The 22,021-nt window shown below is 56.4% G+C and overlaps 13 protein-coding genes across 13 annotated transcripts; 6 read left to right on the top strand and 7 right to left on the bottom strand.

Moving 5' to 3' along the window:
- Positions 1–63: 63 nt before the first annotated feature.
- BDY17DRAFT_250938 (Aldehyde/histidinol dehydrogenase) lies at positions 64–1,536 on the top strand (the record flags this gene model as incomplete). Its single annotated transcript, XM_033731122.1, has 2 exons — positions 64–468; positions 529–1,536. The coding sequence occupies 2 exons, from the start codon at positions 64–66 to the stop codon at positions 1,534–1,536; spliced, it is 1,413 nt and encodes a 470-aa protein (XP_033589592.1).
- Positions 1,537–2,210: 674 nt separating this feature from the next.
- Positions 2,211–3,160, top strand: BDY17DRAFT_139808 (uncharacterized protein). Its single transcript, XM_033729497.1, has 3 exons — positions 2,211–2,450; positions 2,515–2,573; positions 2,631–3,160. Exons 1-3 carry the CDS (start codon positions 2,340–2,342, stop codon positions 3,043–3,045), a joined length of 585 nt encoding a protein of 194 aa, XP_033589593.1. The 5' UTR covers positions 2,211–2,339; the 3' UTR covers positions 3,046–3,160.
- Positions 3,161–3,437: 277 nt separating this feature from the next.
- BDY17DRAFT_250515 (leucine-rich repeat-domain-containing protein) lies at positions 3,438–4,330 on the bottom strand (the record flags this gene model as incomplete). Its single annotated transcript, XM_033731069.1, has 3 exons — positions 3,438–3,800; positions 3,854–4,158; positions 4,252–4,330. 3 exons carry the CDS (start codon positions 4,328–4,330, stop codon positions 3,438–3,440), a joined length of 747 nt encoding a protein of 248 aa, XP_033589594.1.
- Positions 4,331–4,611: 281 nt separating this feature from the next.
- Positions 4,612–5,043, top strand: BDY17DRAFT_323790 (mitosis protein DIM1-domain-containing protein; the record flags this gene model as incomplete). The annotated part of the gene is made up of 1 exon (XM_033737081.1): positions 4,612–5,043. The coding sequence occupies one exon, from the start codon at positions 4,612–4,614 to the stop codon at positions 5,041–5,043; it is 432 nt and encodes a 143-aa protein (XP_033589595.1).
- A 466-nt stretch (positions 5,044–5,509) lies between these two features.
- BDY17DRAFT_310105 (flavo protein-like protein) lies at positions 5,510–6,148 on the bottom strand (the record flags this gene model as incomplete). Its single annotated transcript, XM_033735398.1, has 1 exon — positions 5,510–6,148. One exon carries the CDS (start codon positions 6,146–6,148, stop codon positions 5,510–5,512), a length of 639 nt encoding a protein of 212 aa, XP_033589596.1.
- A 264-nt stretch (positions 6,149–6,412) lies between these two features.
- BDY17DRAFT_139834 (uncharacterized protein) lies at positions 6,413–7,572 on the top strand. Its single transcript, XM_033729498.1, has 2 exons — positions 6,413–7,168; positions 7,224–7,572. Exons 1-2 carry the CDS (start codon positions 6,677–6,679, stop codon positions 7,407–7,409), a joined length of 678 nt encoding a protein of 225 aa, XP_033589597.1. The 5' UTR covers positions 6,413–6,676; the 3' UTR covers positions 7,410–7,572.
- Positions 7,573–8,121: 549 nt separating this feature from the next.
- Positions 8,122–9,182, bottom strand: BDY17DRAFT_310107 (MoaB/Mog domain-containing protein; the record flags this gene model as incomplete). Its single annotated transcript, XM_033735399.1, has 2 exons — positions 8,122–8,913; positions 8,994–9,182. The coding sequence occupies 2 exons, from the start codon at positions 9,180–9,182 to the stop codon at positions 8,122–8,124; spliced, it is 981 nt and encodes a 326-aa protein (XP_033589598.1).
- Positions 9,183–9,278: 96 nt separating this feature from the next.
- On the top strand, positions 9,279–10,128 carry BDY17DRAFT_296656 (uncharacterized protein). The gene is made up of 4 exons (XM_033733484.1): positions 9,279–9,419; positions 9,472–9,574; positions 9,644–9,774; positions 9,838–10,128. Exons 1-4 carry the CDS (start codon positions 9,417–9,419, stop codon positions 10,027–10,029), a joined length of 429 nt encoding a protein of 142 aa, XP_033589599.1. The 5' UTR covers positions 9,279–9,416; the 3' UTR covers positions 10,030–10,128.
- BDY17DRAFT_296659 (uncharacterized protein) lies at positions 10,129–12,112 on the bottom strand. The gene is made up of 2 exons (XM_033733485.1): positions 11,434–12,112; positions 10,129–11,172 (listed from the first exon to the last, which is right to left on the bottom strand). Exons 1-2 carry the CDS (start codon positions 11,731–11,733, stop codon positions 10,474–10,476), a joined length of 999 nt encoding a protein of 332 aa, XP_033589600.1. The 5' UTR covers positions 11,734–12,112; the 3' UTR covers positions 10,129–10,473.
- Positions 12,113–13,386: 1,274 nt separating this feature from the next.
- On the bottom strand, positions 13,387–15,714 carry BDY17DRAFT_250317 (pre-mRNA splicing factor component-domain-containing protein; the record flags this gene model as incomplete). Its single annotated transcript, XM_033731049.1, has 1 exon — positions 13,387–15,714. The coding sequence occupies one exon, from the start codon at positions 15,712–15,714 to the stop codon at positions 13,387–13,389; it is 2,328 nt and encodes a 775-aa protein (XP_033589601.1).
- Positions 15,715–15,871: 157 nt separating this feature from the next.
- On the bottom strand, positions 15,872–18,371 carry BDY17DRAFT_296661 (P-loop containing nucleoside triphosphate hydrolase protein). Its single transcript, XM_033733486.1, has one exon. It carries the CDS (start codon positions 18,354–18,356, stop codon positions 15,984–15,986), a length of 2,373 nt encoding a protein of 790 aa, XP_033589602.1. The 5' UTR covers positions 18,357–18,371; the 3' UTR covers positions 15,872–15,983.
- Positions 18,372–18,537: 166 nt separating this feature from the next.
- Positions 18,538–20,998, top strand: BDY17DRAFT_249651 (protein arginine N-methyltransferase; the record flags this gene model as incomplete). Its single annotated transcript, XM_033731006.1, has 3 exons — positions 18,538–19,231; positions 19,398–20,764; positions 20,822–20,998. 3 exons carry the CDS (start codon positions 18,538–18,540, stop codon positions 20,996–20,998), a joined length of 2,238 nt encoding a protein of 745 aa, XP_033589603.1.
- Positions 20,999–21,000: 2 nt separating this feature from the next.
- BDY17DRAFT_323800 (uncharacterized protein) lies at positions 21,001–21,978 on the bottom strand (the record flags this gene model as incomplete). The annotated part of the gene is made up of 2 exons (XM_033737082.1): positions 21,001–21,874; positions 21,935–21,978. 2 exons carry the CDS (start codon positions 21,976–21,978, stop codon positions 21,001–21,003), a joined length of 918 nt encoding a protein of 305 aa, XP_033589604.1.
- Positions 21,979–22,021: the final 43 nt, after the last annotated feature.

Here is a 22,021-nt window from a genome sequence, read left to right on the forward strand (position 1 = left end):
GTGGTAAGATAGCTAGAAGCATCGTCAAGGGAATACCTGGATCTACTTCTTCCACGCGCAACAATGGCCGGAGGCACGCTGACCACCATTTCGCCTTCCACCAATCAGCCAATCTTGACTCGCCAGGAACCAAATGCAGAGGAACTACAGGATCTGCCAAAGAAGGCTCATGCCGCCTATCTCAAGTACCGCACGACCTCTCTTTCTACCCGGCAACGCACGGTCAAGAAGGCGCTGCAGCTCATCCTCGACCGCAAGGATGAGCTGGCGCGCGAGCTGACGGAGCAGATGGGCCGGCCGATCAGTTATACGGAGAAGGAAATCACGACGGCGGTGGCGAGAGGCGAATACATGCTCAAGATCAGCAGCGATGCCCTCAAGGACACGCCTGGACAGGCTGAGCATGGCTTTCAAAGATGCATTCGGAAAACGCCGCTGGGGGTTGTTCTGGTTTTATTTGCATGGAATGTACGTTCATTTCCTTCTCATCCAACGTGATCGTCGACCTTGTGCTTACCCCGTTTCCAGTACCCGTATCTCATCCTCGTCAATTCCCTCATTCCCGCCCTGCTTGCTGGCGACTCTGTCATACTCAAGCCGTCCCCCCAGACGCCCACCATCGTCGAGCACATCCACAAAATCTTCCTCGAAGCCGGACTGGAGCAGGACGTCATTCAATACTTCCACTGCGGCGACTTTGACAGAATCTCGCAGGTCATCAACGCCCCCGAGGTGCAGCTCGTCTGTTTCACCGGCTCCGTCGCGGGTGGGCTGGCCGTGCAAAAAGCTGCTGCTGGTCGGATCGATTGCAGGGTTGGGCTGGAGCTGGGTGGCAATGACCCGGCCTACGTTCGGCATGATGTCGACCTCGACTGGGCGGCCGAAGAAGTTGTGGACGGTGCCGTCTTCAACTCGGGTCAAAGCTGCTGCGCCATCGAGCGGGTATATGTTCACAACGACGTTCACGATGCCTTTGTCAAAGCCGTCCAAAAGGTCATGTCCAAATACAACCTGGGCGAGCCGCTGAACGAGAAGACGAACGTGGGGCCGGTCATCAGCAAAGCAGCCGTCGACAAGATTCAGAAGCAGGTCGCAGATGCTATCAAAGGCGGTGCACAGGATGCTACGCCATCGAATGCCACGTTCGACAGCCTGCCGTCCACGAATGGCAACTATGTGAAGCCCACCCTGCTCATCCACTGCAGGCCGGACATGCAGATCATGCAAGAGGAGACATTCGGTCCCATCATTCCCGTGCAAGCCGTGGCCAGCGACGATGAGGCCGTCCGCTTCATGAACCAAAGTGATCTCGGCCTTACCGCTTCCATCTGGACGAAAGATGTGCAGAAGGGTCAAGAATTGGCGGAGGGCGTGGAAGCAGGCACCGTGTTTGTCAACCGTGCAGACTATCCCTCTCCCGATCTCGCGTGGACGGGATGGAAGAACAGTGGCAAAGGGCAAAGCCTGAGCGTCTTTGGGTTCGAGCAGTTTGTGAGACTGAAGAATTTCCACGTCAAAGACTACCCTGTCAAGTAAGCGCCACTGACAGGCGCCTTGCATCGCTGCACGAGGCGAGATTGCCCGTCAAGTGTCCCGCAACGGGAAAGCGGCGTTTTCTGTTTCACGTCGCGGTCGCCTGTCGGGTGGCGCGTCGGAACACGAGAGGCATGTGGTACAGCGCTTGCCGAGACGCTGCGCTTTCAGTGGACGACGTAGGCCCACGACCTGCGAAAAAGTCACGAAAATCACCAAATACCTCATCTACCTCAACACGCTCACCGGCCCCGGTCATTAGACGCTATTACAATCCCTTCTCAACTTCCATCGTATCTCTCTTCCAGGGCGCACATGGCCTCGCTGGTTTGGCGCTTGCTTAAATTAGCAGTTTGCAGCCTTGACATCCGAGACCAATATAACAAGCGGAGGGGAGGAAGCATTCCAACAGGGTGGATCGTAAGAATGCGCATCATACTGTACCTCGCCGGTTCATCCGACGCTGCAAGGAACGAGGCCATGCCGTGAGCTGTCCGCTTTGTCATTGATGAGTTCATTTGCCAGTGTAGCAAGGTGCACGCTGCCATCTTCCACGCAACTTCATCTCCTTTGCTTTCTTGCTCCGTTTCCTTCCTTGATGCCGGGGTCGTTTCCGAGCCTTCAAATTACCCAACGTCCTTCGTCCTTCTGACCCTCCCTTAGCGCTGCTTTTTGTCTTATTGCTTTGCGTCGAGCCGTCTTGCAGGAGCAGGGGAGCGAGCATTTCATCGGAATATCCTCCCTCATCCTCGCCACCTTTCGTTCATCTCGCCTTCGTGCTTGCCAGCGGTCTTCGCTTTTGCGCCATGTTGCAACCAAATACATTCGGTGTCAGGATGGGCGACTGGCTTCGCTACATCCTCTCCTGCTGCGATGAAGACGAACGGGGTGAGGAGGAAAGGCCGGCATTGCAGATTGTAAGCCCGGCCAGGACAAACTACCGTCTCCGTGGATCTCGCCGTTACTGACCAGGTCGCGCAGAGTGCTCCAACCAACTTCCGTCGCGAGGATATTAGCATTCCAGGCCTTACTGCCGAGCAGTACGCCCACCTTTGTTGCAACCTCGTTGGTTCAAGATCCTGACCAAGGTCTTCCAGACAACACTTCCTTCGGGAGAAAGCCAAATCCGATGCCGAGAAGATGTGGCCGAATTGCCAGCCTCTGCGCTCCTCTCCCTCCTGTCAATTCACTTCTCCGGCCCCAACTCAACCCACATGGCACAATGGTACGGCGCCCCGCTCGAATACCACAACCGTTCTCTCGGCGCTCGCCGACTGCCGCACCTCTGGCGGTGGCTGGGACCGCGTCAAAGCGCATTCGAGAAAAATCAGCAACTCTCTGACGAAGCCGTCGGGCTATCATCACGACAACGCTGCCACGCACGCTGCATTCGATTCCGAGGACGACAGTCGATACGAGATGCGTGCTTTGATGGATTCGCGGAATCCGTCGACAGTTGGCGATGGGAAGTTGAGTGGGGAAAGGTCGAGTTTGGAGGACGGCGAAATGTAGGGCAAAGAAGCGGCAGGGGAGGCACAACGTTCACCACCTGGAGACAGTAATTTGGCGGTAGGGAAAATGGGACGATTACCGAAAATCCTTGTTGTAATTTAGGTGTACAACACTTCGATTCAGTACGGAGTAGACGGCGTTGGAGCGACGCACCCGCTTTGGAAGGGGTATCTGCGTATGCATCAGTCTCTGCATGGACCACGGCGAAGGATGCAGGCTACCCGGATTCCATGATGCACCTCATCCGCGTTCCTGTTCGTGACGCACCGCCAGCTTTCCCAAGGGATGCTCGCACGCTGGTGAGCTCGACGCGAGGGCGTGTGCGAGTCTGTCTCTCTCGCGACGCTCACGGCTTGCCAATCATTCGTATCATAACACACGCTTCCCCGCTCTCATGTCTCATCCATGCCATCCTCATCTCCCACACCAGCGGGGAGTCGCCCTTCTGCCAGAGCCTTCTCCAGTCTCTGCACCTCTGCGAGGGAGGATGCCTGCTTTACTGCCCGCTCGAATCGTCTCTTTTCCTGATCGGTAATCTTCAACTTCTTGCCCCTGTTCACTCCATTGATGGTGGATGCGGCGGTAAAGCTGGCGGGGCCCTTTGATCGGACGGCGGCAATCGACTTTGCGAGTTCCGTGGGAGCGTCGGGAGTACCAAAGAGCTCCACGGCCTTCTTGCGCTCGGCATCCTTGACTTTTTGCATGTCTAAGAAACGAATTTGGGGGCACCGCCAGAGGAGGTAGTAGCGGTAGTGCTGCATCTTCTCGTCAGTATGGATCCTCGCGGGCACATCATTCCGTTACGTACCTCTTTGCCCACAACGGGATTGCCCATAAGGCTCAGGTGCGTGAGCTTAGCGAAACCCTGCAACGGGTCCAGGTCTGCCAATTCCGCGACATGGTTCTCCGTCAGGACCAATGCCCTCAAGTTCGGCAAGCTCTTGCTCAGATTGGGTTGGATGCTGGCGATTCGGTTTCTCGCAAGCAGTAATGTCTGCAGTCGGGGAGTGAGGGGGAAGTTGGCGAGGGTGGAGATGTCGTTATCGGTAAAGTCAATGCATTCGTGGTCTTTGGCGACGACGCCGAGGTTCTCGATGGCGGGGATCTTGTGACCTTTAGGAAGGGTACTTTATGTATCAACGCGCTCTTTGCAAAGTGTAGCATCTGTCCTTTTCAGACATTCTCTGGGGCCAAGGATGATCTTACCTCGAAGGTCGAGTTCGCGCTCTTTGAGAGGATTGAGGTAGGACAAGGAGTTGTTGATCAGCTCCGCTGTGATGCGCATCCTTGCGTGCACTCTCGGAGGACGGGAGGAGGAGAGATGGATACTTGCACGCGAAAGGAAGAGAGGTCTGGAGACAGGCACGTCGCGAAGGGCTGGAAGTTTTTTGATGGCACGTGCGCATCGAGGATTAGGTAAGGGTTGGCCGAACTCTGATTCACTGCACCACCTCTTCCCTCTTCCCTCTTCCCTCTTCTCACCTCTTCCTCTTCCCCTTCCCAACTACCCTAGCGAAGCGAACATCCACCCATCCACTCACGCCCAAGTCACGTTCAGTCTGCAAAATGGGCTCCGTCGTCATTCCTCATCTGGTGACGGGGTGGCACGTCGATCAAGCCATCATGTCTGAAGAAGACCGCCTCGTTGTCATCCGCTTCGGTCGCGACTGGGATCCCGACTGCATGCGCCAGGACGAAGTCTTGTACAAGATTGCCGACCGCGTGAAGAACTTCGCCGTCATCTACGTTTGCGATCTCGACCAAGTCCCCGACTTCAAACAGATGTACGAACTCTACGACACCGTCACCCTCATGTTCTTCTTCCGCAACAAACACATGATGTGTGACTTCGGCACGGGCAACAACAACAAGCTCAACTGGGTGCTCGAGGACAAGCAGGAGTTGATTGACATTCTTGAGACCATCTACAAGGGTGCAAAGAAAGGCAGAGGTTTGGTCGTCAGCCCGAAAGACTACTCCACAAGATATCGCTACTGAATGCGCGTCTGGATGATGGACAAGACATTCCGACGGCGGCAGTCGCGTATTTGAGACCAGCGGCCCGCAAGCAGCGTGCAGACAGGCGGCTACGAGCTATTCGCTACACCGGGCTTTCTTACGACATTAATGACCATTGTGCCCGCTCGGCAAGGCACCCACTGCGAGGGTTGATGGGAGTGCATGTGGTTGGTCCCCCAGGATACTTTAAATCTACCACTTGAGCCGAAGCATACTAATTCGATGGTCCTCAAAGACCCATGTCCAAAGACAGGGCAGTAACGTGCACTTCATCACAGATACCGCCAAAGTGATTCGCGTATTTCGTCAATCGCGTGCTTACGCACTTTGGAATTGGCCATGCGCAAGGTCATCGGCTATGTTCTTTCAGCAGATGTGGTATGTCACAACGTAAGACTAGTCGATGCTCCGTGGCGAAGCGTGTTTTTTTTTCCGCCGATGTGCGCTAGTTCGAGGAACCGGACGGCTCCGCCAACAACTTCACGACCTCCTCGAAGACTGCGACAATGGTTGGCCTATGCTCAGCCCAAAGACTGCCGGCTGACTTTGCATCTAATTCGAGATCCGCCCCTTTGAAGGCTTTTGCTGCCGCCCACTCCCTTCCTGGGTACGGTAGTTCGACGTGACCAGTGGCTGGCTTCATTCGGAGGCCGTTGAGCACCGACTCCAGCTGAGCGGCGCATTTGTTCCCTCCATAGCCTCCGTACGTTACGATCATCGCCGGCTTGCCCACCCACTCGTTGTACAGGTGATCGATCGCGTTCTTCAACGCTGCCGGATAGCCCCAGTTGTATTGCGGCGAGACGAAGATAAAAGCATCATGGCTGGAAATCTCCTTGCTCCATTCCCGCGTGCTGTCGTGTGAATACTCTGAAGGGTCCTTGATGTGGGCCGGAATCCCAGGCTCTCCAGTGAATGGCAGAGTCCAATTCGCCAGATCGATCTTCTTCAGTGTAGGCTTGCTGCGGCCAGCAGCTGCACCAGATGAAGATGTTTGGATTGTTTCGACAACAAAGTCTGCGATTTGAGGACAGATGCGAGGCTGACGCACACTGCTGATGATCACGCCGATGCTGTGTGACATTGTGTACTGAGTCGCGTTCTTCGTTGACCTACAAATGGAGGACAGCGAACCATCAGCGGGACGACAATGGTATTATAAGTGTGTTCTGCCTCCGATCGGCGTTCGGGGTCAGCAATGGATTCCGCACCGATTGTCGAACCTCGTCCGCAACCAATCGGATGGCGAGAGTTCTCGGGTGCGTTTGGCCAACTCACGGCGAGTCGACAGCCTTGCGCAATAAGTGGAGGAAAGCTGAGCGCAGTGAGAGCCGGTCGACGAAGCACGCAAGCGTGGTCTACCGGAGACAACAGCTGGTAAGGTAACCTTGGTTGTTGTGACGCTCGTGATTGCTGCTGCCGCACGATCGGCTTTTGGCAACAGAGTGTTGGGCAGGCTTACTGCCGCATTGCAGAGCAAGGACGACTAGCTCAATACAACATCGAAGCAAGCACTGAAGGAATCTTCCGAACAACACAGTGAAGTGACTGGGCCTCCTACCGCATCCTACGGCATGGGATGTGTTCGAGAAGATCCTGAGCTATATCCTCTATGCCCTCTCGTGGGCTCCCTTCCGCCGCTTGTCATGTCGTCGTGACCGCATCAGCCGGGATCGCCATCACGTTCGGCGTTTGGCTCGTCCGACTATTCGTGCGAACGACACTCCGCAAACCCTTCGGAACGGATGACATACATTGCACCATCGCGACCTTCTGTGGCATTCTGAATTCCGCTCTTGCGATCGGCGAAACAGACCATGGCCTTGGACAGCGCGAGAGCGAGATTGCGCCTTGGATCGTTCGGCGACAACAACAGATGGCTTGGGTTGCGAACATGTCCTTCATTCTCGCCCTCTGCTTCGCCATCCTGTCGGTGTCGTATCTTCTCGTCCGCATTACGAAGCTCACCAGTCTTGTCCGTGTGACATACGCTGTTCCTATCGCCACATCCCTCTGGGCTGTCGTTGCGTTTTGCCTCATCACCTTTCAATGCAAGTTGCCGGATCCCTGGGACTTTGAACCGCAGTCTCGCTGCATTGATATAGTGAGTCGCATGCCACACTCATCTTACCACGACTTGCGGCGCTGAGAGGCAGCAGTACCACACATGGGCGGGGATTGTCATCGCGAATGCTGTTCTGGACGTTGGAAACGTGGTGGCCGCGATTGTTTTGGTGACGAACATCCGCATACCCACGAAGACCAAAGTTTTCATCATCGTGCTGTTTAGCATGCGCCTCATGTACCCTCATCTCACGCACGTCATGCCTGGCGAGGAGCATTAACATGTCCACGTAGGGTAATCCCACCCGCGCTGGTTCGATTGAGGTACATCAGGCGGACAGTGTCGAGCAAAGACTGGACCCGATCAAGAGTCGACATTGTGATTACCACGCAGGTTTACATGCACTTGAGCATCATATTGGCGACGCTGCCGTGCATCAGGTCCTTCTACACCGCTCTCCGAACCAGCTCCATTCGAACATCCACGGTGGCAGCAACGAAGGCAAAGAGGCCAAGCAGAGAGATCGCGATATTTGCGCTGAGCCCGATTGTCTTTCCACCCCCTCTTTGGAAGCGCCCGAATATGGAGAGGAGTAGTGCTTCACAATGCTCCGCACATCTCGCCACGAGTCGCCTGGCAAACAGAGCATGGCCGGTCAACACCGGATCCGAGCATTCGGGGGCATGATTACTACCACGATTGTCCACGATCACCAAGACGCGCGGGAAACAGAGCGAAGAGTATCCAAGGGCACTATTAGCAGTCAAGGAATTCTGCAGAAGAAGTCGTTCGAGGTGAAATTCGACCTCATTGAAGCTTTAGAATCGACGGGATCAGACCTGCCCCGAGTGCGAAACCCGATGACGGCCGTGTGGGATACTGGACTCTCAGACGTCGGCAGTTTGTTGTCGGAGGAGTGAGACGGAAGCGATGACTGCTTGCAGGTCTAGGGTGGGACGAGTGGCCTCGCTGGGTACACACGGCTGTATAAGTCACTTTTCCTGGTCACTCGCATCGTCATCGTCCTCGCCCTCCTTCTGCACTCGCTTCCCCTTGACGCCCTCTTCCACTTCCGGCACCAAGGACTCCATGTACTCTGTGTCTCGCCCCACCAGCGTGACGGTGTTCTTGCTCTTGCCCCATCGGGGATAGCTGCCGACCTTGACTCCCTTGCCCTCCACCTTCTGCGACAGCTCGGTCAGGTAGCTGGCCACCCCACTCTCCGGCAGCGGCGTGCTGAACAATATCCTGTGCACGCCCTTGCCCTCGGGGTCCACCAGCCGCGGCAGAAGGGTTGGCTTGAGGCCGGTCAGCATCTTCTCAAACAGCCGGGGCACGCCTGGGAAGATGTGAATGTTGCCATTGACGACGCTCAGCGGCACCCACAGATCGTCGGCAACAAACAGCACCTGCTCCTCGTCGGGGATGTTCTTGTCGTACGGCAGCTCAATCATGCGATATCGGGCCTTCCGCTGCGGCGAGTCGACGTCCCACGAAAAATCAGGCTGCTGCTTGTGCGGGCGGCTGATTGCCTTCATCTTCGACAGTGCCTCCTCGTGCTTCACCAGCGGCAAGTTGAAGGCCTTGGCGATGGACTGATAGGTGATGTCGTCGTGGGTGGGCCCGATGCCGCCGCTGGTGATGACGAAGTCGTACTTGTCCGACATGCGCTTCGCGGCCTCGATGATGTCGCCTTCATCGTCGGGGATGACCTCGACGCGCTTGAGGTCGATGCCCAGGCTGAAGCAGTATTTGGCAAACCATGCCGAGTTGGTGTCTACGGTCTAGAATGCACTCTGTGTCTCAGCCTTCAGCGTTGTTGTTTGGCGCGAGGAGCGCTCCAAAGCGAGCTGCTGCGACTCACCTTGCCCCCGAGTACCTCGTCTCCTATGATCAGACACGCTGCGGTGTTGATAGTCCGTTTGGCCTGGTCGTTTGCGCTCATGGCTCGTGACGTAATTGATAGTGAGGGTCGAGCGGCGGCGGAGAGGTGGAGATAGTTGGGGAGGGGGCGCGAGAAGTGTCTTGCTAGCTGATTGATGCGGGCGTACATGGGATGAAGAAATGCGCGACGGGCGGAGGAGATAGGGATGGGGAAAAGAAGTGAAGTCGAGTCGTCGAGATCCTCCTGAGCTTGACAATGCAGCAGTCAATCCATCATGCGGGGCGATTTTATTGCGGAGCCTCATGGAGTGGGGTCTCTTCGCCTGCGGCCTGCCTTCACTCCATCCTGGCTTCGACTTCAGCACCCTCCGGCCTGCTGCGGAACGCGCGCACAGTCACGACAATGGTAAGCACGGCACGTCGAGACTGTCCACTTCGCCTCTCTGACTCGATCGCAGTCTTCCGAGCAGCGTCTCTACACCTTCTCGCCCGAGACGAAGCAGCAGCTGCGCAAATTCCGGCTGGCCACATCGAGAGCCAAAGATCCCCAAGCGATGATATGTACGCATGGCCAATCCTTTCTGCTTTTCCCCTGCGGCTGTGACACCTCCGCTGACGATGCTCAAGAAGACCAGATAGACAAAAAGACTCTCGAAATCTCGCAGTCGGACGATGAAGTCTACACTGCCATGGCGGAGCTCGCAGACGAACTGCCCGACAACTCGCCGCGATTTGTCTTGCTGAGCTATCCCTTGACCATGGTATGCTGTTCAGTTTGGAAGTATGGCGCATTTTCGCTTGCCACTGATCACGGATCGAGATAGAACTCTGGCCGACTCGCGGTTCCGTATGTCATGTTGAACTACCTCCCGCCAACCTGTTCCCAAGAAATGCGTATGCTGTACGCCGGGGCCAAAGAGCTGCTTCGAAGCGAGTCGGAAGTCGGACGGATCATAGAGATTGATTCCACGGACGATTTGGAGAGCATCGAAGGGCGACTGAAGGGGGAGGAGTGATTGCCTATCACCCATGATTCCACTACGCCATTGAATGCATGTAACAGTGCTAGACAACAGAGAATGGTAAAATATCTAACGAGGAATTGACGATGAAGCATCTCAATACAAATACACCCCCCCTTCTCTGCAGATATACATACAAAGCCCACTAACTGCGCGCAAATCGAAAACAAAAGGGTATATTCCGTGATGAAGCCCAAGCCCCCGGAATCGCCGCCCAGTGAAGAGTACATGACCGCTTGCCCCAAAACCATGATGCGCTCTTGATATGCCCCAAGGTCCTAGCCATACAGCCTGCAAAGCGCCGCAAATACCCAATGAAGTGAATCAAATACTGTCCCATCCCAGCGAAAGTCCAGTGAAATCCAGTGAAAGCCGTAAAGCAGAGAGAGAGAAGGTGGCGCGAAATGTGTCGCGCGATGACTGAATGCCCAGTGCCTCCTAAGCGGTCGGGTGACGCAGGATCTCGTCGCAGTTCTTGTCGAATCTCCACGACCACAGTCGCACGCTGGCCATGAACTTCTCCGTCTGCACGAGTTCGCGATCGCGGCCGAACATGGAATCCACAAACTCGCAGCCGCTGTTCTTGCCCATCGTCACGCGCTGAGCCCCGCCGCACTCCTTCTTGGCCGCCTTCCACATGTAGCCCTCGCAGACCTTTAGCAGCTTGGTGAATCGCTGCCACAAGCGCTCGCCGGCCTCGAGAAACTCGTCGACAACGTCACGCCACCCTTGCTGTCGAATGCGGTCCAGGCACTCCTCCGCTCGCTTGATCTTGCCCGCGAGCTGGATGAGTAATAGCCAGAGCTCGCCCGCGACCTCTGACATGGGAGTCGCCGGGCCGTAAAAGTAGACCGACCAGTCATAGATCCACTTGCCCAGCGAGTTGGCGTCGAAGACGCTGCCTAGCAGCAGGATGGGTTCTTCGGTGGGATCCCAGTTTTTGATGGAGTAGCCGGCGGGGATGCGGTGGCGACGCGCGTCTTCTGCTGTTGCCTGAGGTGGCGGCTTGGGGGCAGTGGACGGCCGACGTTGCGCAGTGGGCCGCGTCGTCTTCTGTGTGGTGGTGAAGGAGAAGCGACGAGAACGCGACGACTTGTGCTTTTTCTTCGGCTCCGCGGAAGAGGTAAAAATGGGCACCTGCTCGTAGGAACGGCGATCAGTACCAGCGTCGTAGTAAGTTTGATGGGGCCTGTAGGGCGGTGGGGGCGATCGCGTGTCGTACTGCTCGTAGCGAGGCAAATACTCAAAGTCTTGCTCGCGAGGCTCTTCGTGGACAAAACGCGCACGCGGAGAGGAATGCTTGTTGCTCGAGTGCTTCCGCTGCCCATCTTTCTCGGTGTACGCGTAGGGGGTCGGATGGGATCGGACGTGGTCGCGCATGCGATCAGAGGCACTTACATAGTTGGCCTTTCGCGCCGGGGTCGATTGCGCGGAGGTGTAGTAGTAGTCGTCTCGCGGGGCAGTGTACTCTGGCACAGACCAAGCCGCGCCTCTGCGAGGGGTGGAGTTGGGAGAGCTGGAGAATGCGAAGGTCGCAGCTTCGCCTGTTGCTCGGCGCGCGTGGCCTCGCGGAGGAGTGGCGATGTAGGAGAAGTGTCGCGTGAAGTTTTGCCCAAGACCACCGTCCTTCTGTGGCGTGCGTGGATAGTCGAAGTAGAAGCGCGGCGGATGCGCTGGGTACCCGGCAGTCTGGAACATCGGAAAGGCGACGGCGGCGCGCAGACGCGGCCGCGGTGGTACCTCGACGAAGCCGGGCAAGGGATGGGCCCTTTGTTCTTGTTTCTACAGCGCCAGACGCGCGTTATCCCGCCCGGTGAGGTGGACAGGGCGGCGGCAAAGGAGGACGGGAGGAGGAGAGGAGATCGCTCTGGTCCGTCGTGATGTACATTTGGCGGGTGGACAGCTCGGATGGTGCAAGTCAAGACGAGACGCTCCGGAGCAGTCTCGTGGGGTATGGGATAAAGAGAATGACGAGGCTGGCGTGCAGCGATAGTGGTGACGGTGACGTCGGACGGCAGCAAGTGTAAGGGAGAGGAAAGAGGATGGCTGGCGAGAGTGCCGGGAGTTAAATCAGGTAGTGAGATGATCAAGAGGAGAGATGGGGCTTCCACTAGGGGAAGGAGGAAGAGGAGGCGCTAGACGCGCTAGCTGGACGGGTGGCGCGACATCCCCGATGGACGAATCGCAGGGGGGCGCACGCGAGTCGAGAATCACGTCCGCCGATGCAGGTTGTTGGTTGGGTAGGGATGGGGCGGGAGGGACGTGGAGATCCAGTCCATCGGGGCATGCCTCTGTCCGCACGGAATCCGATGGGGCTGGAAAGATTGTATGCAAACCTGCGCGGTGGGATGCAAACACACGCCGATCAAACGAGGACTCGAGGTCGTCTCGTGTCTCCCTCATGCATGTGTTTAAACCCGGGCGGGAAGAGTGCTGCAGTAGACATGCTGTGCTACATCCGTGAGGTACTCCCGCATATTCAGCAAGCCATGCTCCATATCCCCTGGTGATGGCGTGTCCATACTCGCCCAGTTGGAGGACTTGCACGTTTGCTAGCGTTGCGTGCGACAAACACCCCTCTGTTGGCCAATTACGCTGCAGGATTACCAAGCCTTGCTGCACACGAGACCGGGACGAGATCGAACGGGCCGGGCCCTGGACGGTAGACCTCCACACGGCAGTGCACCGTGTCCACTCGATAATGAACGAACAGGGACCACGGTCGGCATGGCTGTTAAGGCGACTCTCTCTGCCGCTCAATCCTCGTGCCCGACATGGAAACACCAAGCCTTGTGCTTAAGGAAGGTGGAGGTCTGATGGCTGACGACTGATCAGCTCATCTGCATGCGCTGTGCGGTGCGGATGGACGGCGCGTGCGTGAACGAAATGTGGACGCATGCATGCAGCCACCCGGCCACATCCTCCTTCCAATCATGCACGGCCACTCGCGCCGCTTGGCCGCCTAGGCTTTCTTCCCTTTGCGATTTGCCAAATCCCATTTGTCCTTGCAAGTGGGCGCGATGACTGCAGTGATGTCCAGCTGAAGGAAAGGCCAGTAGAGGAGAGCAAGAGCCCACCGGTTCATAAATACGACCGGTGTGACGCTACACCCAATGACCGTGGAGTGTTCGATCCTCCATCCTCGGTGTCACTGAAACCCTATTAAAAGCTGGGCAGGGTGGTACAGCAGAAAAACATGCCTGTTGGGCTGATTGCCCATTTCAGCCCGTGTCATCTAGTCCGACTAGATGATCAGCTGTGACTGGGCAAGCAAAGACGGTGGCCAGGGCATGATCATGTCACACCGCCAGATATCCATTCTCGTCGATCCAACGATTGATTGACTACACTTTACAATCCCTCCATCTCCTCCCTCGTCTCGCGGTATTCGTGCTGTGCCTCTCTCTCCCTCCGCCCCACAAAGCCCACCTCCTCCCTCAACCGCTCCATCCTCTCCCTGATTCCCGCCTCTTCAACAACTTGCGCCACCCTGCCCACCTCCACCTCCAATTTCGTCTTCTCTAAGAACGCCGCCGCCTCCCCAATCTTCTGCCGTAATGTCTTCTGCCGGCCCAGATACCCGCCGTGCACTTTCGCAAGCTTCTTCTCCAGCCCCGCACCCTTGTCAGCCGATGCCATGATGGCATCTTGCACTTTGTCAAAGGATTCGGTGAGTAGTTGTTCTTCATCAACAGCATCTGCGTCCGAGTCGTAGCCAGCCAGGCCAGGAAGAAGAGTGGAGGAATGCGCCTTTTCCCATTCCTCCACGAACGCGGCGCCAAACTTCTCCCGATCGCCATCCTTGCCCATCTCGAGGATAACCTCCATCTGCGCTTTTTGCAAGGACTCGCTGTCTAGATCCGCAACGGGCGCGGCGTGACCCTTGACCTTGGCGCCGCCAAATTTGACGGCATCATTCGCCATCAGCAATGCCATCTCCTCGGCAATCGAGCGTTGGATGGGGTCTTCGATGCTCCTGGCATTCTGCAGCATGGCCTGCACATCAACAACTTTCGGTCGAGGCAAGCCCTTTTGCACCACTCTCGTCTGTTGCTTAAACTCGGCCAAGGCTGCAGCTTCTGCGATCTGCGCATTGCGTGCGTCTCGCACGGCCGCATCCTCCTCGGTCGTTTGATTCTGTGAAGCCCCCTGTTCATCTTGCTCCTCCGGCAGCTCAAGCTCCCACTCCGTCTCTTTTGGCTTCGGTAGAGCGCCAAGCTTGCTGCGGAGGGAACTCTTTGCGGCTTGTTCGCGCAAGCGGATATCTCGTGGCGTCTGACCGGGCAATGAGGAGCCATCTTCTTGATTTAAGCTGAAATTGTCACGGGGTGTGCGCATAGGTGTAGCTCCCGGGGCACCAGCCGCGCCATTGATATTCCCGTTCCGCATTGGCGTCGCCATAGGGTTGGGAGTCGACAAAGCCTGCTTGGAGGGCGCAACGCCTTCGTAGCCCGTTGTCGATTGCCCATCGTGCAGGGGAGTGTTGTCGCCGCCCAAAAGAGCTGACCGAGTCTCCGTTCTGGCGCGCGCGTTTCGTAGCTCGTTCGCAATCCGATCCTCTTCCTGCGGCGCTCGCGGCGTGCGAAGCGGCGTGGCACCCACGGTGTTTGTATACCTGCCCAACAAACCCCTAGTGGCATCGTTCTCACTCGCCTCGGCTGCCATGGTGGCCCTGTCTCCAGCCATTCCCATTTTGACAATGTCCTCCAGCTCTGCCTCGCTCACTTGTGGAGCAGGGAGAACTAGACCTCTTCGCTTGCTGCTCTGCTCCGCCTCTCGGACCTTTTGTAGCTGTCCGGCTTTGGCTGCAGCAGCCAGCGCAGAAGAGCCATCCTTGTCATTCTTTCGCCTCTTGGGCTCTTGCACGTCCCCCTCTTCCTGCTCCCCTTTGCGCTTGTTGGCCAGTTGCTGTTTACGCGGATCAAATGCCTCCCGTGCGCGCTCATTCATCGTCTGCTCGTCCTGCGTGTCGTAGAATCCTGGCGCTGGAGCCTTCTCGAAGGGAACATCGGCGTTGTAATCCATCTGCCCCTTTTTCTTGGTGGTGACCTTGACGTTGATGCCGGCGCTTTTGAGCTCGCGTCTCTTCTGCAACACCGCCAATCGCCTGCTCTCCTCCAACTGTCTCTCGCGAGCCTTTCGCTTCGCCTTCTTTCCCTGTGTATTGGCCAAGCGTGCCCGCGCTTCCGACAGCATCTCTTTCTCATCTTCATCCAAGTCGATCGTGTCGGGGCGTGCAGGCTTGCTTTCCGGATCCGGGTCCAACTCGCCTGGTCTCAATCTCCTCACGTCGTCTGCACTCGGCGCAGCAGTCTCGCCGCCATCGGGCCCACCCAAGCCCAGCTCGCCGCTCTCCCTCGCCTCGGCTTCATCCAGCAACTTCTGGTAGCGCTCCAAGCACTGCGTTGCCGTGCGGCCCACGATTGGCGCGATGGTTCGCCATTGCGTGGGCATCAACTTGGCCAGATGCAGGAGCTTCTCGTCCTCCTCCCTGCTCCATTCGATCTTGCGGATGCCCGGGTCCAGCCATTCGGCCCAGCGCGCTTTGCATTGCTTGGGCGTCTTCCGGGCGAGCAACGATGACACTCGCGCCCACTGGTTCAAGCCGTATTTGGAGACGGCGGCCTTGAGGATCTCATCCTCGATATTGGTCCAGACGCCGCCCTTGACGACAGGCATCTTGTTGATTCGTGGGGAACGAGTGAAGACGGACTGGTCATAGGTAGAATTTCTCGGACTTTGAAACTTGAAGTTCAAAACGTCGGAGGCTTAGTCATCTGCATGCAGTCACGTGCCAGACTACATGTACGAGTTGAGAGAACGGTCACACCGAGGGCCTATAACAATACAGTGATTGGGTCGTCAATGGTATAGTGAGTCTATTCGTGTCCACTGCGTCGCCGGTACACGCGCAGCAAATCCGTCTGATGCATCCGCCTTGATCACTGTTATCTTCCACCAGCAATCAGTTGTTTCTTCCTCACCTTGTCCCTCACCCTCATCAGCGCGGTCTTCACCTCGCCCTTGCTGAAAGTATCCAGATCGTAATAATTCTCTCCAATCTCCAACAACCACTCCGGCTTCACCGCGGTCACCGTGCGAATGTAGTTCTTGCTGGTCAACACGAATTCATTGTAGATCACCCATTCGCTCTCCTGGCCCAACACTGTGCTAGGGTGGAGAAGCACGTTCTGATTGTCCTTGACCGTGACATAGATCTTGTTGTCCTTCTTGGCAACTTGCATGAAGAAGCCGGCTACGAGTGCACGTCGGATGTTTTCGTAGTACTTTCGGTCTTCGAATGGAGTGGAGACGAGTTCAAGCTCTTCGCGCTCCATAATGCGCTTGAGTTGGAGGCGAACATTGTCGGCTTGCTGGAGAGCTCGGAAGGACAAGAAGTGGTCATGGCACCATTGCTTTTGGTTCTCTTGTGCGGCGGGAGATTTGAACGCGTGGTACACGTTGAGCATGGTCAGGTGGTCCCCATCTTGATGTGCGAAGAGCTCCTTCATCTCGTCTGCGCGCTTGCGAGCGCTTGCGGGACGGACGAATAACTGCGGCACGGAGAGTAAGGCTGTCAACGAGAGAATCTCGTTGCTGCAGTAGAACTCCGGAGAGCTGATAAGCATCACGGCCAATGCAGGGTCGAGCGGAAATTCGGAAGCCAGCTGGCCAAGTCTCGTAAGCTCGCCCTCGTCGTCGAGACAGGCGAGATAGTTCAGCTCCTCCAGTGCACGCATCAATGTCTCTGGTGCAGGGGGATCCATCAGGTCAAAGTGGACGAGATCGTCAACGCCGAGCTTCTTCAGTTCCAGCACAGTACTAGCGAGATTGGAACGGAGAATCTCGGGGTATGACTGCTCGATGAGCTCTTTCTTGAATGCGTCCTCGGTGTAGAGACGGAAGCACTTCCCAGGCCGCGTACGCCCAGCACGACCGGCCCTTTGCTGAGCGGAGGCTTTGCTGATGGGCGATACCAAGAGCGATTCGACGCGAATCCGTGGATTATACACCTTCTGCTTGCTGAATCCGGGATCAACCACGTAGACGATACCGTCAATGGTGAGCGACGTTTCCGCAATGTTGGTCGAGACGATGCACTTGCGCCCAGGTCTGCCACCCTTTTTGAACGGAGGCGGCGCCGGGTCGAAGATGCGTTGCTGTTGCATGGGGGGCAGGGTACCGTACAAAGGGTACACCTTGAGCGGGCCAGCGTCTGCCTCTCGGATCATTTCGTCGGCCTCCAGGTTGATCTTGCGCACTGCGTCCTCAATCTCCTCCTCGCCCGTAAGGAAGAGAAGGATGTCGCCTTCCGGCTCAGTGGCGTGGATCTGCAGAACGGTGCGCAGCGCAGCCTCCACGTAATCCCGCTCTGGTTCTTGAGTGTAGAAGATCTCGACGGGATGTGTGCGACCGGGTACGGCCAGAAGGGGCGCATTTAAGAAGTATTTCTGGAATTTCTGGGCATCCAATGTCGCGGACATGATGATCAACTTGAGGTCGGGCCGCCGGACCACCACCTCCTTCAGCAGGCCCATCAGAATGTCGGTTGCCAATGTCCTTTCGTGAGCCTCGTCCAGAATGATGACGCTGTAGCGGGACAGGTTGTGATCATTCATAGCCTCCCGCAACAGCATTCCGTCCGTCATGTACTTTAGGATTGTTTTCTGGCTGGTCATGTCTTCGAAACGAATGCTGTATCCCACCTCTTCTCCGAGCGTCACGTCCAGCTCCTGTGCGACACGTTGAGCGACAGACATGGCCGCCACCCTTCGGGGCTGTGTGCAGGCCACCATCTTGCCATTGAGCTGGGGGAGATCGTCGTACAGGACGAATTGTGGGATCTGCGTGGTCTTGCCGGAGCCCGTCTCACCGACGAAGACCAAGATTTGGGATTTTTGGAACATGTCGAGGAACTCTTGACGCTGGGCATGAACGGGGAGGTCGCGCCGCTTCTTCAAGATGCCAAAGTACCGTTCGGAGAGCTGGTGGCCTTGCTTGAAAGGGTTGTTCGGGCCATCTTCCGCCACCTTTGCCATCTTGGCCGTTGAAGCGTGTCGCTTGAACGAGGCCAGCATGCCACCTTTTGCGCTGTCATGTGTCTGGCCATTGCCGTAGCCGTTGGCATGGCCGCCAGCGGCATCGTTGCCTTCGAACATGTGGGAGAGGTATGGATTGGCGCGGTCGTTGTCGGTGGCGTCGGACACTTTCTGTCTTTTGAAACGCGACTTGCTCTCTCCTTCTGCCATGGCGGTAGTAATTCTCGTTGCCCGTCCCTCAAGCGCCTCGACTGGATCGATTTGGCAGTATGAAAGGCTCATCGACGGAAGGAAATTGTTCGAGAAAATCACGGCAGCGTTGATGGAACTTTTTAGTCGTGGCTCGATGACAGAAGTCGTGGATGCCTTTTCTCCATCGCACCGCGAGCCTTTCACCAACGCCCAATTTCATACGCCGCACTATTCGCTATTCTACCGAGTGCTGGCTCGTGGAAAGGCGGCTATGAGTGCTCATGGCTCTTTTCAACCCGATGAGCCAGCGGCGCTGTTTTACATTGGCCAGCACGACGGCAGGGCCAACGTCCAGGCATCGCCTGATGTCCTTTCTCTAGCATATGGACTGGGCTACGATTTCCTGACCACGCCCATCACCACCTCCGCCTTCCATTCGAGGGTGGTAGCGCAGGCGAAAGACCTTCTGCCACCTACCGACACCACCTGTTTGCCCACCTTGAACCCTCTCACCCCCCAGGACTCCAATTTGGCACCCAATGAAGGCAACTCTGCTTTGGTGGGCTTCGTCAGCGCATGGATCGATCTTGGTTCTCCCAATCCCGTTATTGCGAAGCTCAGCCAACGCGTGTTGAACGCAGAAGTGGCCTACGCAGCCTTCTGTGGCATCAACACCCTGATCGTCCACGGTCCGTCTGCCCAGGCTAATGTGGTGCAATATGCGCGCGACATCCGAGAGGCTCTTGCACTCGGCCCGTTCGTGCAGCTCCACATTCTACTTCCAATGACTGGCGAGCTGGAGCATGACTACGCGGATTCTTCTCCTCTCGCCGAGCTTGTCGCAGAATCTGAAGTCGATCTTGACGACGACGACGATCTATCCCGCCATACAGATTTGTACGGCGTCTGGAAAGACTGGAATACAATCCGGACAATCTGTAGCTACAGCCAGAAGCTGTCACTAGGTATGTTGTGCACCATTTCCATGTCCGCTTCCACTTTCTTTGCGCACCATTTCTCCAAAACTGTCTCCTGCACACCAGCAAGACGGCGATATCAAGGGCGCAAAGTACGTTTCCGCAACTCCTTGATGCTGCTGGTGAATGAAAGCTGATTCTCTTCACTACTTAGCTCTCGAACTTCCGCGTCAACTACCAGCCCCGAGCCTTCAACGCCGCTGGTTTTCCGAACCCATCCGACTTCTTATCTACTCCCGGACGAGTTTTCTGCGCAACGCAAAAGGCTACCCAGTCCTTTCCAAGCAACACCAACAGCTGTTGTCTCGCTTTGCCACACTCCCTTCGCCGCCTTGGTTGCTGCTTAGTGATGTCGACCCGCTCGAGGATGCCACTTCAACCACGACCACTGGTCAACCCACGGAGCCCACGCCGGCTGAAGCTGCGAGCCGGTCGAATGAGAAACCCAAGGACAATGCGCCTCACCTCCGCTATTTGCGACATTTGCAGCACACTCAGCCCTCGCGAACAGCCATTGAAAGATTCGGTCAGGGGTACGAGGATTTTCTGCAATCTCCCCTTCAACCGCTGACGGACAATCTGGAGTCAATTACCTACGAAGGCTTCGAGAAGGATCCGGTGAAGTATGAGTGGTACGGACGAGCCATTGCTGCGGCACTGAAAGACCTGCGAAAGCAGATCCAAGGCGATAGGCCAGTCATCGTAGCCGTGGTCGGAGCTGGTAGAGGTCCACTGGTTACCAGAGCTCTACAAGCCAGCATTCAGACGGGGATTAAGATCCAGTGCTGGGCGGTGGAGAAGAATCCGAACGCCTTTCTTCTCCTGCAGAGGAGGAACGCTATCGATGACCTATGGAACAACCAGGTCCGCGTTGTCAAGTCGGACATGCGACACTGGAGGGGCCCGACAGCGGCGGAGTCTACCGCACCCGTCGACATCTTTGTCTCTGAATTGCTGGGCTCCTTTGGCGACAACGAGCTCTCCCCAGAATGTCTCGATGGTGTCCAACACCTCTTGCATCCCGCCCATGGTGTCAGCATACCGCAAAGCTATACTGCCCACATTACGCCGCTCTCTTCGCCAAGACTTTACAACGATCTTCTCAGCCGAAGCGGGATCGAGAAGTGGGAGCTGCCGTACGTTGTCATGTTACATCGATACGACTATCTCTGCACTCAAACAAATTCGGAGGCTGAAGTAGTGCCAGACGTGAAGCAGACATGGGCTTTTTCACATCCCGTGCCCGGCGACGCATTGGAGCAATCGCGGGGCAGAGCTGGCGGCGGGCTAGACACCGGCGGCTGGGCCGGGGGCGATGGCGGCAATGAGCACAATGCGCGTGCCTGCAAAGTCTCCTTTACATCTCGCGAGCCCGGCGTGTGCCACGGCCTTGCTGGCTACTTCGAAACAGTGCTGTACGCTGGCAATGACAGCAAGATCGAGCTCTCCATCAACCCGGTGACGATGCCCCAAAAGAGCAGAGATATGATTAGCTGGTTCCCCATCTTCTTCCCCTTCAAGGTATGATAGTGTGCATCCTCAAAAGATCGAGTTGAAGCTGACCGGGTGCCATTCTAGACGCCGCTATATATTCCAGAAGAGTCCGAGATTGAAGTGAGCATGTGGCGTCAGACAGACGACCGGAGCGTATGGTACGAGTGGATCGCCGAAGTGTACAAGAAGGTCAGAGGCGGGAAGAGAATGATTGCAGTCTCGGAACTGCATTCGAGCCGCAAGAACGCGTGTCTCACGTAGTCTTATCCGGTCGTCGGAAATGGCAACTTTCTATGCATCCTCGTCACAATCTCCACGTAATCCGCCTCGTTCTCCGCCGTAATGATGCCATGCCTGATGAAGAAATCGATCATGACAACCGCACTGTTCGTTTTGAACTCCTCTCGAGCCAACGCAGCCTTCACCTCGTCCACGCTCATGAGGTAGAACTCTTTGACCTCGTCGTCTTTGGGTACGGGTTTCACCTCCTGCCCGACCTCCAAGTCATACACATACACTACATCGCTGACAATCAGACTCTCCTTCGCACCATTGGACTCGGTCGAAAGCCCTTGGTACGTCAGGGCGCCGGCAGCACGTACACCCCGCTTGATCAGATCTGCAGGCAGCGATGCTTCCTCATCGGCTTCCTGGACGACGTTTTCAAACGGCGTCTGATGAGCCGGCACGCCCCCGGCTACAGTCGTGTCGAGCTTGTTGGGGTAGGTGAACATGTGCGAGCTTCGCCGCGGCACCCAGATCATCATGCCGCGATCGGTGACGGTGTAGATGGTGAGATGAGCACCGCGGGCTATGAAGCCAAAGAGATCGCCGGCGAAGCGCTCAAACTGTACGGGATGCCTTGCTCCTAGAATGGGGTAGAGTTCGCTGTGTTTGCCGTGCAGCGTGTCGAAGACATCGTTCTCAATGGCGGAATTGATGACCCTTGCAAAAGCGGTGGTGGAAGAAGTTGACGGTCGTTGTTGCAGTTGGACCGTCAAATTCTCGTTGTCCACCTCAAAGTCGTCCGTCCATGGCATGTTCTCGACGATCTCGGGCAGCATGAAGCCGTGGGGCCTATCATCGTTGGGAAGATAGAGCTTGTATATTGGTCCGGCCGAGTCATCATACGGAAAGCTAGGAACACACCTCTTAGTCTCAGACGAACAGGTACAGATTGGGGATTTCGGGACTGACTTGTCGCATGCTTTGACTAGATCTAGATACGTCGATTTAGGCATGTTGGGTTGGATTAGTGCAGTGGTGATGAAGATTCGTAGTGCG

This window comes from Neohortaea acidophila (genome assembly GCF_010093505.1).
Source record: "Neohortaea acidophila strain CBS 113389 unplaced genomic scaffold BDY17scaffold_5, whole genome shotgun sequence".
Classification (NCBI taxonomy): domain Eukaryota; kingdom Fungi; phylum Ascomycota; class Dothideomycetes; order Mycosphaerellales; family Teratosphaeriaceae; genus Neohortaea; species Neohortaea acidophila.

What these genes read in the sequence shown, in the direction of transcription:
- BDY17DRAFT_296656 (XM_033733484.1), top strand. An exon ending in AGATCCCCAAGCGATGATAT is followed by an intron (nt 9,575 to 9,643) that starts GTACGCATGGCC and finishes ATGCTCAAGAAG; the next exon opens with ACCAGATAGACAAAAAGACT. An exon ending in TGAGCTATCCCTTGACCATG is followed by an intron (nt 9,775 to 9,837) that starts GTATGCTGTTCA and finishes GGATCGAGATAG; the next exon opens with AACTCTGGCCGACTCGCGGT.
- BDY17DRAFT_296659 (XM_033733485.1), bottom strand. Translation starts at nt 11,733, where the DNA reads ATGTTCCAGACTGCCGGGTACCCAGCGCATCCGCCGCGCTTCTACTTC. An exon ending in CGGCGCGAAAGGCCAACTAT is followed by an intron (nt 11,173 to 11,433) that starts GTAAGTGCCTCT and finishes TCCTACGAGCAG; the next exon opens with GTGCCCATTTTTACCTCTTC.
- BDY17DRAFT_139834 (XM_033729498.1), top strand. Translation starts at nt 6,677, where the DNA reads ATGCCCTCTCGTGGGCTCCCTTCCGCCGCTTGTCATGTCGTCGTGACC. An exon ending in AGTCTCGCTGCATTGATATA is followed by an intron (nt 7,169 to 7,223) that starts GTGAGTCGCATG and finishes GAGAGGCAGCAG; the next exon opens with TACCACACATGGGCGGGGAT.
- BDY17DRAFT_139808 (XM_033729497.1), top strand. Translation starts at nt 2,340, where the DNA reads ATGTTGCAACCAAATACATTCGGTGTCAGGATGGGCGACTGGCTTCGC. An exon ending in AAAGGCCGGCATTGCAGATT is followed by an intron (nt 2,451 to 2,514) that starts GTAAGCCCGGCC and finishes CAGGTCGCGCAG; the next exon opens with AGTGCTCCAACCAACTTCCG. An exon ending in CCAGGCCTTACTGCCGAGCA is followed by an intron (nt 2,574 to 2,630) that starts GTACGCCCACCT and finishes AAGGTCTTCCAG; the next exon opens with ACAACACTTCCTTCGGGAGA.
- BDY17DRAFT_296661 (XM_033733486.1), bottom strand. Translation starts at nt 18,356, where the DNA reads ATGAGCCTTTCATACTGCCAAATCGATCCAGTCGAGGCGCTTGAGGGA.